The sequence below is a fragment of the Felis catus genome, chromosome A1 (genome assembly GCF_018350175.1).
Source record: "Felis catus isolate Fca126 chromosome A1, F.catus_Fca126_mat1.0, whole genome shotgun sequence".
NCBI lineage: Eukaryota > Metazoa > Chordata > Mammalia > Carnivora > Felidae > Felis > Felis catus.
The window spans coordinates 2200629-2212605 of NC_058368.1; the positions used below are offsets into that span (position 1 = coordinate 2200629).

Here is an 11977-nt window from a genome sequence, read left to right on the forward strand (position 1 = left end):
GCACATAAAAATTTGCAAGCATTATGCCTTCCTAAACTCTTGATCTTTTTTTTTTTTTTAATTTTTAATGTTTGTTTTTGAGAGAGAGAGACAGAGTGTGAGCAGGGTAGAGGCAGAGAGAGAGGAAGACACAGAATCCAAAGCAGGCTCCAGGCTCCGAGCTGTCAGCACAGAGCCTGACACGGGGCTTGAACCCACGAACTGCGAGATCATGACCTGAGCCACAGTTGGATGCTTAACCGACCAAGCCACCCAGGCACCCCTAAAGCCTTGATCTTTTATCACTATGAAAGTATATTTTATCTGATGACTAATGTTTGCATGATGTATATTTTTTCAAACTTTTACTTTCAAGTTATCTTTGTGTTTAAAATACATTTCTTAGAGATAGCATATAGTCATAGAATAGGGTCTTGTGTTTTTTTTTTAATCCAATATGACAATTACTGTCTTTGTAGTATTTAGTGTATACTTACATTTAAGTATACATGTAAGCATACATTTAAGTATAACTTACATTTAAGTTATAAGTAAAGTCTGCCATTTTGCTATTTGTTTTCAATTAGTCTCATTTGTTTTTGTGTGTGTGTGTGTGTGTGTCTCAGTTCCCCTCTTGACTTCTTTGGGGCTAACATTTCTTATTATTCCATTTTGACTCCTTTGTTCACTTTTTGACTATACCTCTCTGCAGTATTTTTTAGCGGTTTCTCCAGGAATTATGAAATACCTCTTTAACTTATCAGTCTATTTAGAGTTAATATTATACTATTTTCACTACAATTGTATAGTTCCATTTACCAACCCATCTTTTGTGCTTTTACTATGTTACAAATCTCACAATATAGCACTATACTTTGTTTCAAACAAGCACCTCTTAGAAATTTTTAAGTTTAGTTTATTTTGAAAGAGAGAGAGAGAATGCAAGTGAGGCAGGGGCAGAGAGAGAAGGAGAGAATCCCAAGCAGGCTCACACCATCAGCACAGAGCCCCAAGCGGGGCTCGAACTCATGAACTGCGAGATCATGACCCAAGCCAAAACCAAGAATTGGATGCTTACCCGACTGAGCCCCCTGGGCGCTCCTAAACAAGCACATCTTTTAGAGAAGATAATAAAATATAATTTTACAAACTTATCTATACACTTACCATTACTGTAATCGTTTCCTATCTATAGATCTGATGCACAAAATTTGTATTTCCTATCTAGATATCTCTTCTAAGCTCCAGATTAAAATATCCCATTATTTCACATCTTTACTGAGATGTTATCTCCAAGTTAAAATGTTCAAAACCAGGGGCGCCTGAGTGGCTCAGTTGTTTAAGCGTCCAACTCTTGATTTCGGCTCAGGCCATGATCTCACGGTTCAAGGGATCGAGCACCGCACTGGGCTCTGTCTACACTGTCAGTGCAGACTGGGATTCTGCTTGGGATTCTCCTCTCTGTCCCTCCCCGGCTCACGTGCTCACGCTGTCTGTCTCTTTCAAAATATATAAACATTAAAAAAAAAAATAAAATGTTCAAAACCAAACTATTCACCCCAAAGAATCTTTTCTCATTAACCTATTAAGGAAATTCACATTTTCTCATACCAGAAGCCAGAAACTCCAAAGCAACGATTCCTCATATTATTATTCTTACTTATCTGCTGCCCTTTTTCTTTTAAAAAGTTGTTAAAAATGGAAGACTTTCTGTTCCATCCATTTGTGTTCCTTCCTTATACCTTAACTTGAACGTGAGTAATTTGCCCACTGAGTGATCTATATGAGCAGCACAATAAAGACCGTATGTATTATTTCACACTGACTTTATTTCTAGCCACAATTCTAAATCACTCTTCTACTATGTTCAATAAATTATTCCTAACTGAAACCAAGAGAGTCATTTACGGTGTCAGCGCAAATCCCACAAGCTTCGTGACATACGTGGGTGGGGGGGCCCGGGTGGCTCAGTCGGTTAAGCGTCCAACTTCGGCTCAGGTCATGATCTTGCGGTTCGTGGGTTCAAGCTCCACGTCGGGCTCTGTGCTGACAGCTCACAGCCTGGAGCCTGCTTTCCGATTCTGTGTCTCCCCCTCTCTCTGTCGCTCCCATGCTCTGTCTCTCTGTCTCTTGATAATAAATAAAAAAACATTTAAAAGAATTAAAAAAAAAAAAAAAAAGCTTCATGACACACGAGTCTGATTGCAGCCGGGGAGCTTTATCTCTACAGTCAAGGATGGTTTTGTTGACTGTATCTTTGTTTATGCTGACAACTTCTGTTTGTTGAAATTTCCAAGAAGCAGATGTTACTTTGTATTTATTTTGATGCCACAGGAATTTCACTGAGCTGATTCCTATGATGACTGAAAAATTCAGGTAGTATATAACATACGAAGCAAAACATGAACGATCCCTTCACGGCCACCCTACTTACTCCTCCCCCTTTTCCAACCGTCTTGGTGCTTCCTTCCATTCTCCTTCAATGCTTTTATGTATGTTTTTCTCCTCAAGTTTAAAAGTAATATGTGCCCATCACAGAGAACTAAAAAATAATTCGATAACGAACAAACTCGCTTATAATCACAAAATCAGAGCCCAGTACCCAGGCACACACACTTTGTCTATGACTGGGGGTCATACACATGGTTTTGCATCTTACATTTTCATGTATTGTGAATAATGTCCTGTGTCAGAGTCTGAAAGCATTACTATTTTATCAATATGAGTTAACACCTCCAACTCAGACCATAAAGAAAGGCAGTTTAGTCTTTGCTAGGAGAAAAATATGTTTCATCTTAGAAGCAGGAAAGAACATCAGGCCTCTGTAAATATTTCAATTAGAAGGGCCCCTTTTCTCTTAATAATCAGTGTAAAATACAGCACTAAGCAACAAAGCACAGAATATATAACTGAATGCTTCTAAGACTAATCATTATTTGATCTACATACTACTAGAGTATTAGCAAGAAAGCCTGTTTTCCATTTAATCGCTTAACAATGTATCTATATAGTTACATAAAATGCTGACTGACATCCATTGATCTGCAGCCTTAATCTAAATATAAACACATCTGTAGAACCCTAACCTTGTACTGCCTTTTCTCTCACTCACAAACCAATGAATAAGTACTGAATGGATACTTCTCAAAGAGTAGTTTGGGTGGGCCCGGTGGCTCAGTGGTTTGGGGTTTGGGGCGCCTGGGTGGCTCAGTCCATTGAGTGTCTGACTTTGGCTCAGGTCATGATCTCATGGTTCGGGGTTCGAGTCCCGTGTAGGGCTCTGCACTGACAGGTCTGAGCCTGCTTTGGATTCTGTCTCCCTCTCTCTCTTTCTCTGCCCCCCTCCAAAATAAATAAATAAACATTTTTTAAAAAAAGGTGGTTTAACAATTCCACCTATAAAATATGTCTCCAATTCTACATAAAACTAAACAGAAAGATATTTTAAAAATGTTATTCCACTCGGTGTTTCAAAACAAGAAATGTAATTTCACCCACTTCAAAGGCATGTTAAAGAAAACACACATATGTGGACCTTCTGGCTCACAGGAGGCCAAGGAACAATTCTCTTCAGTCTTCCTGAATCTGGGTTCATCCAACACCAGCCACCTCCTCCATGCTGCCTAAGTTCAACCCCAAGGAGATCAAAGTCGTGCCACCTCTGCCCTGGCTCCTAACATCGGCCTCTTGGGTCAGTCTCCAGAAAGGTTGGTGATTACACCACCAAGGCAATGAGTGACAAGAAGGGTCTGAGGATAACAGTAAAACTGACCATTCATCGGTATGACAGGTCCAGACTGAACTGGTACCTTCCGCCTCTGCCCTGATTATCAGAGCCCTCAAGGAACCGCCAAGAGAGAGAAGCAGAAAAACACTGAGCGCAGTGGAAATACCACTTTTGATGAGACTCAACACTGCCTGACGGATGTGGTACTGATCTTCAGCCAGAGAACTCTCTGGAGCCTGACACAGATCCTGGGGACTGCCCAGTATGTGGGCTGCAATGTTGATGGCCACCACCCTCGTGACATCATTGACGACATCAATGGAGGTGCAGCCGAATGCCCGCTAGTTAACAACTACAAAGGAAAAGTATTTCAATAAAGGATCATTTAACAACCGAAACAAACAAACAAACAAAAAACAAAACAAGCCCCAGACCACCAAAAACCCCTCACACATATGGAACGAAGTATGATTTGGAGTGTTTCCCAGAAGTGAACAGACTGGCAGCGGACCTTTCCTTTCATACATTCTTCTGTCACTTTTCCAGTAAAGAGTCACAAATGTGATACACAGAGATGGACCAACCACATCAGTTCCAGAAGACAGTCCTCTTTTGTAAACCCCATCACAGGTCCTTAGGTTTTGAATTTAACAACCAAGAAAAAAAAAGTATGAAAAACCACATTAGTTTACTATTTGTAACACACATCTTCACTTCAAAGTGTCTGGAAAGACCAGATGTTAAAATACGGACCCACAGTGTTCACTCTGCACACAGCCGTTTGGAATAAAGGGCACAAGGAGAGGGCCGGCTACAATCTGAAAGTGTCGCCTAAATAGGAACATTCTGGCAAATTCTTTCCTTACTTCTTTGTTTTCACAGCCTATCTCAAGGACAAAATACAGGCATGTTGTACTTCAGGGGTAGATGAAGAATTTCACTTCTAAAAGTAATGTTTAAAAGTCTTTCTTACAAACTTAACCAAGAAAGTATACGAAAGTATTTATTAGCTCCCTATTTGTTATATGATATTACAGCACGCCCTTTTCTGCTATATACACCACATATAAGCGACACTACAGTAAACGTGCATAATTCCCTCCTCACTCTCCTCCACCCACTTGGCGAATGTCTATAAATTATTTCTCAGAGTGATTCACTGTTTCTATTAGAAAGACAATCTAAGACTATTGAAATATTCTCCCTATTGTTGTATATCATATGTAACATATGACAAGCACACCTAAGCACGTAGAAAAGCTACATATTTTAAATAAGGACTTAAGTTTAATCACTATATACACTACGTGCAGGACGTTGGAAAACCATGCACATATGGACAACAGTTCCAACACATTCTGGGGAAACCCTTCCCCATCCCTCACTGTCTTCTCTCCTTCCCTCGAACTCTGGAAACAAGCGTGGACCTGAATCCAAGAAGCGATGCAGAGATTGCATTTCCGCAAGTCGTTTCCGGATGATGCGTCTCTTGAGTGAATTTCAACAGAAAGACGATCGCAAAACAAGTCGTTTTTCTAACTGGACTTTCAGCATACGTCGACAGCTTCTCTGCATCGAGAAAGGCTACAGATTGCAAACAGGGGCTTGAGGTTTATTGTAAAAGGCTGAGCAAAGTGTCACCGCAGCTTGTCCACCCTGTATACACAGGTTTGTCGTTGGCAAACCTTCCCAACAGGCGGTCGTCCCTTCCGGGCAGCCACATGAGGTACTGTTCACGCCTGGCACGGAGAACGCCCGGGGCCCGCTGACGTCCTGGGCCCGCTCTGCCTGCCGGCACCCCGGCAGATTCGGGCCTGGGAGCTTCCCCTGCCGTTCCAGCGTGTGGGTCCTGGGGTCCCTGTATGTCTCCGGCGGCAGCCAGAGGGCAGGGGCAGCTGCGACCCCACCGGAGTCAGCCCCGGACTCCCCCTGGTCCCAGCACTCACCCATCCTCTGGAGCAGGTGCTCCACAAGTAGGCGGAGTTTGAACCCACAGGTACACAACAGGTACTTTGAAGCCTCTAGGTGGGATCTCACCATGTGGGCAGAGGGCTGCGATTTGATTATTTCACGTAATGTCTTCAAGATCGTTCCAGTGGAGACACTTTCGTTCTGATGAAAATAGCTACACGTGGCCTCTTCTTCAAACGCCTTCATCGTGGTCTCTGGAGAAGAGCGACAGAATTTAGCAGATTTCCTATAAACAAACACTGGCATTCCTTTCGTACTGCTTTCACCAAAGCCTCTCAAACAACTCGCCTTATGTGCGTATCTCTAAGTACGAATATTACGCACAGTGAAACTTGGGACATGTATTGCCAAATTACTTTTTTAGTAAAGTGAAGCCATTTTACGTTCCCGCCACAATGCTTCTTTAGCAACACTGGCTATTATCTACCATAGGCAAAAATAATCTAATTGGTGTTTTCACTTGCATTTCTTTAATTAATGAAGCGAAGTATCTTTTATACACTATTATTGATCTGTATTTCTTTCGTGAATTTCTTATTATTCTATCTCCATTTTTTCTTATTAGTGCTAATTTTCTTAATTTTGCAGGTATTCAAATCTGTCTTGCTTTACGGTCACCAGTGTTGTGCCCACTTAGAAATCCCTTTCCTAGCCCATTATTAAATCCATTACCCATAGGTTTTGGGGTTTTTTTTTTTTTTTTTTGCAATATTTGCTTTCACTATCTAACATATCATGAGCAACTGAAATTTGTTCTGATGTAGGATGTGAAGGACTTTTTTCCCAAATGGCTAGCACATTGGCCCAGCATCATATATCAAATAACTGATTTCTCCCTCACTGATCTATAGAATATCTAACCCACCATTTTTCTTTTTTAAAAGTAACATGCACATAATATAAAAATACATTAGTGAGAGGGCACACAGTGAAATGTATGTAACCTATTCCACTCCCCCCCCCCCACCCGTTTCCTCTCTGGAGACACTAATAGTTCATTATGTATCCTTTCAGATAGTCTCTTGCATTAGGCCACCGTAAATGGCAGTGGGACATGCGGTTTCCAGTCTTTTGTTGCTTTAAACAGCTCTGCAACTAACATCCTCATGTACCGCTTATAATGCGTAAGTAAATCTGTAACACTCCCCAAAGTAGAACCGCTAGGTCAGAGAATATGGACATTTGAAAGCATGATTTTTCCAAACTGCTCTCCAATGATGCTGCCCCATAAATTTATACTTCCACTAAAATGTGTGAAAGACCGACTAGTATTTTTGAAGTTTGGGATAATTTTATAGGCTCTGATGCTCACTTGTGAGAGCGTGGGACACGACAGATTAATGAACATGAAATTCTTTCCTCCAATTGTTTTCTGAACTTCCGTGTTCATTTTGTGGGTAGTTAGTAAAAAAAAAAAAAAAAAAAAAAAAAAAAAAGTCCTCAAGAATTTATAATCCAGTGAGTTGACTTCAAAGTACATGTGACTAATCTATGGCTAAATTAAATTAGTAATAGCACAGCGATGCTAACTTGGCCTGGAGGCCACGGGGAAGTATGATGCAAGCATGATTTCTACTGTATTGGGAATCCTGGATGAAGAGAATTACCTTGTATGGAGAATGGGCTGACAGGTGGTGACATTCTTGCCGAAGAACAGCAGGAGGGGAGTTAAGGAACCTTAAATCCTCTTTATCAAATGGAAGGCACGGATATGCAGGGGTTCAAGAAAATGAGGCTAACTTCACAGAGCTGTTAAAACATTCATAAAAACCTGTTACACGCAAAAGACTAAATGTTAGTTTTCATCCCTCCAGATTCTGGAGTACCTGAGTATAAAACAGGTAAAAGAGGCCAACATCTTTTCCAGAATGGTTCCGAAAAGCTAACTTACGAGAAGTGAGAAAAGTAAGGCCGATGTGATGTCACTACTGCTCTTGGTGTCAAAATGGCCTCTTGACCACTTAGTAGTCTGTCCTCCTTCCTACCTCAAACACGGTGCTCTAAATTACCACCCCCCCTGCCGTCCCGCCAATTAAAACAGAAAAGGCTGCTGCATCTCTACTGGTTCTTGCAAATGTTTTGAAATTTTGCTAGTCTAAAAATTGGAATCACGGCTCTCAGAACCTTCCTGTTTTATCCAGCAGCCTCAAATTAACAAAACCGCTGATTTGGAAGGGAATGAGAATACAAATGTCAGAAAGAATTCTACACAAGATAAAACCCATTATTCAGCATTCTGACAACCACAGTTCAACTTTTACAGGGTTTCCAAGGTACTTACAATCCTAAAGTGACTTTTGAATTGAAAGTTAACATGTTCAGAAAAAGCAAACTTAAAACGTTCTGAATAAGCAATCTCTGGCCTACATAAACTACAATACGTTTGCACTCAAATAGCACCTGTCTTAGATGTGGTTAGCGCAAATTATTAGCTACTTCTTTAACTAAACACTATTTTACCAAATTTCCAAAAGGATCAAAATAACAGTTATTCTCTCATTTGATATATACCACTTTATAACAACAAAAATCTGTTCAAATACAAGACTTTATTTTTATTTATTAATAAGGTAAATATAATGATTTTTGAAAAAAAAAAGTTTAAAAATGTTCAGCCTTCATGTTAATGTAGGTTAGGCCATCCAAAAGACAAAGCAGAGTTAACATTAAGTCATGGTCCAGGATTATACTTATGAGAAACAAATACAGGACTTACGGTACTTGATAAGTAAAGACAACCAAAATAAACTGTATTTCAAATTTGTTTCTATAAAAACATATTAAAGACCATTTTAAAATAGTATCCATCTTTTCTTTCAAATGGGCATATAGCTTCATTTGCAATCATGTACAAATATAATAAACTTGACTAATAGCTTTCGTAATCTTTTAATACAAATACAATTCCTTCCTCCTTTATGCAACCCAACAAAGTAATAGCAAGTGAAGTCATTAGAAAAATATGGACCTTTCTGAATCTATATTGCATTTGTAACTTAGATTGGAAAATATAGTTCAGATCATATGAAACACGTGGATTTCAGGTGTACACATCACCTGTGCCTTGCAAATGATCAGATATGGTCTTTATTTTGGCTGAAATGCAAAAATACGATTAATTTCTTAGTAACAGATTAGTTAAAAATAGTTTCCATTGATAGCAGTGCTAGTCCTAGAACAAAATGTAAGCAAAACACATTTGTAAGTCACTGTCTATTCAGTGCCCCCAATATACAGATCCTAAGCCCTTAATATACATTTGCTTTAAAGATTAACGAATGGACATCTCACATGTCTGATAATCTTTACTTTAAACAATCCTGTAAACATAGTCAAAATCTTTCTAAAAGAAGTAAAATTCAAGTAAACATTGCATATTTGATTTAAACTAACCTTACAGTTAAATTCGCTTATGACACATTGGATGAAAATCATTCAATATGCAACAAGGTTTTAAAAAATCATCCACATGTAAAAATGGAACTGAACTCTGTAAACATGTTCATGTTTAAGAACTACTGTAGTGCAGCTGCTCTTTGGTTTGGCATAATGATACCGGTCAGACGCCTCAGGTACCGAACATTCAAGTAAATCTGTACCCAGGCAAAACCAAGACTCCTGGTGGAATTTGTCTTTAATGGCAATGGCAGGACCTGAAATTCAACTTTATTTTCCTTAAATATATCAAAGTGTTCGAAGGACTAAAGATAGAGTACTAATAGATTTTGACAGGCCTTCATTTTGACCTCTGCCCCTAAAGAGTTGATAGCACTAATCAATCAATACCAGTCGAAACACCAAAGAGGCAACCTTGCCGTGACTCCCAGGCCATTTGTAGGCCCCTGCTGAATGACCATTAACATGTATGAATAAATCAGCCAAATATCTAGAATGTGGCAAAGTGCTGGCCATAAATTAAACCAAAGGTAACTAAGGCAAAGGCTTTAAGTGAAAACTTTTGAAAAGGTGTTTGCTCTACTATTAAAGATGACGTTAAATAAAACTTAAAAGAGAAAGATTACGTCACCACAAAAGTGCCTGAATAGGTTAAAGGGGAAAGACTATGTTTCTTCAACTGTTAATCAGGTGCATGCAAATCCTGTGATCTAAATGTAGAAATACTCACAAAAAGTACCGGGAGAACATTTCTGAAAGTAGTCAGGTAAGTTTAAACGTTCACAATCTCCTTACAATACATAAACCGCCAAAGTGAAGTGATTTTTTTTAACTCCCTTAACTCGCATACTTAAAAGTCTTCTAGAGTCAAGAGTATTAGGACTACAAAGTTCAAATAAAGGTATAGGAACCATTGTAATAGTATTCCAAATTGTATTTTCAAAGTAACTCATTCCTTTGGTTCAAAGGGAGAAAACATTACTTCCTATTAAAATCTAATATTAGCATAGCCAATGGAATTAGACAAATCCTATAAACTGAAGATCTGGAACAGCTGACTAAAAATTTATGCTACATTAGGAAATTCCAGAGCTATCCCCACAGCGTATGTTTGGCACACAGAAGGTACCTCCAACATACTTGGTGGATGAATGAAATATAAGGCTAATTTTGCAAAATTAGGAGTCAAAGACTGTGAGAGGTCATCCAGTCTAACTCATGCATAATACCCCTTCCTCCAATCCTATTTTACAGAGAGACAAACTGTAATGGTCAATATTTACAGATGCTGGTTAAGATTCAGCTCTATCCAATACTGGAAGCAATCAATCATTTTGGTTTGTGTGTGCACATAGGACTAAACAGGACAAATGAGGTAACATTTCTATGTCGTTTCTCCTTTACAGGGTACGGTATTTTCCCTTAGAATTAATTCAACAATTCCTGTCGCTTAGACTGGATTTCCAAAGGAAAAGGATTTCCAAAGGAAGTCAGATTTCAAAATTGGCACGAATAGTGGAATCCACTGCTCACAGACTGGAAGTTTTAAATGGACTACTCAGGTTAGAATTTCTCTCCTGAAGGTAGAATTATGCTAAGCAGTTTTATTCTAGTTCAAATTGCATTTTAAGTCACCGTTTAAGCTTTATAGGATCGCTGTAAAAAGTTTCCAAGCAATTTTTAGTAATCGCCTAAACTGACATTCGAAAGTCAACAGCATGTGTATCCTAAATACCTTAGGACGACAAGTAATTTTTAACAGCTTACAAAACCTGCCCATCTTCCTCTTTACTTTTCTCCTAGCCACTGCCACTATTCTGTGTCCAATATTCCTATAGCACATGTGCCTTTGTGTTTCCCTGCCCATAAAAATACCCATGAAAGTTCAACAAAAAAGGAATTTGAAAGCAGAGAAAACCAAAAATATTTCTACTTAAGCCTTGGGTACAACACTACATTACATGGCTGTATTAATGCTTAGAACTAAGCCCTCAATGAATTATACAAATGTGCTCCATGTTTTAAATAACTATATTTAGATATCTGACTCTTTCTGAGTATTATTTTATAGCCAACAATAAAAAAACTTTATTAAAAATGTTGAAAAGTATAAAACAGTAATTATAAATTAGCAAACACCCAATAAAAAAAAGTTATTTTCTTTTCCTTACACAGTACAAGCAACAGTAAGTGGATATTATCAATCACCTTCAGCCACCACACTGCCCTACATGTACTTCACTTAAGACAACTTCTCAGCTTGTTGGAGTGAAAATTTATATGGATACAAAGAAACGACTCTAACAATAGAACTCAGGTGTCAAAAAAATACATCTGCCATGTTAACATGTGTTTTGATAGCTCATACTGTAGCATCTCATAACAGGTAAGTGTTATTTCCAAAATAAAATTAAGTCACTTTTGTAGCAGTCAGTCGATGTAGCACAAATGGGCTTATGTTAGATTAAGGCATCTTCCTGCTCTGGAGTAGTGCTTCTGTGGATCCAGCGATCTGTACAAAGGCTTCCTTTTTTAAAAAATATATCTTCTGTTATACTTCAATTATTTCATTCCATTGATCATTTTCTTGCAAATAAAACTGAAAATATCAGTCCATAATATGTTTTTATAAACCTACAAAATCAGAAACAATTGAGTTATTGGTTAAAACTTAATTTTATAGTTCTGAAAATAAGATTTATTAAGCGGTTCTGTGGGCTAAGGTATAAAGCTGCTAAAATAACAAGACCGGACACAGGGGCACCTGGGTGCCTTAGTCGGCTGCACGTCCGACTTTGGCTCAAGTCATGATCTCACGGTTCGGGAGTTCAAGCCCCACGGCAGGCCCTGTGCTGACAGCTCAGAGCCTGGAACCCGCTTCGGATTCTGGGTCTCTGTGTCTCC

General features: G+C 38.8%; 1 protein-coding gene across 8 annotated transcripts in view; it reads right to left on the reverse strand.

The window, feature by feature from the left end:
• Positions 1-583: 583 nt before the first annotated feature.
• Positions 584-11977, reverse strand: part of ZDHHC20 (zinc finger DHHC-type palmitoyltransferase 20) — a 79143-nt gene continuing 67749 nt past the window's right edge. For 3 of the 8 annotated variants that reach the window (XR_002740279.2, XR_006587018.1, XR_006587011.1), the window contains 2 exons: positions 7285-7448; positions 584-5871 (listed from right to left, as the gene is read on the reverse strand). Coding sequence is in view for 2 of the 8 variants with exons in the window: in XM_045040067.1 (XP_044896002.1) it covers positions 7419-7426 (8 nt within the window). In the remaining 6 variants the exon portion in view is untranslated. Of the gene's footprint in view, positions 5872-7284; positions 7449-8207; positions 11708-11977 lie in introns of those variants that run through there. The other 5 variants (XM_023249859.2, XM_045040032.1, XR_006586939.1 and 2 more) reach the window with 4 other exon arrangements.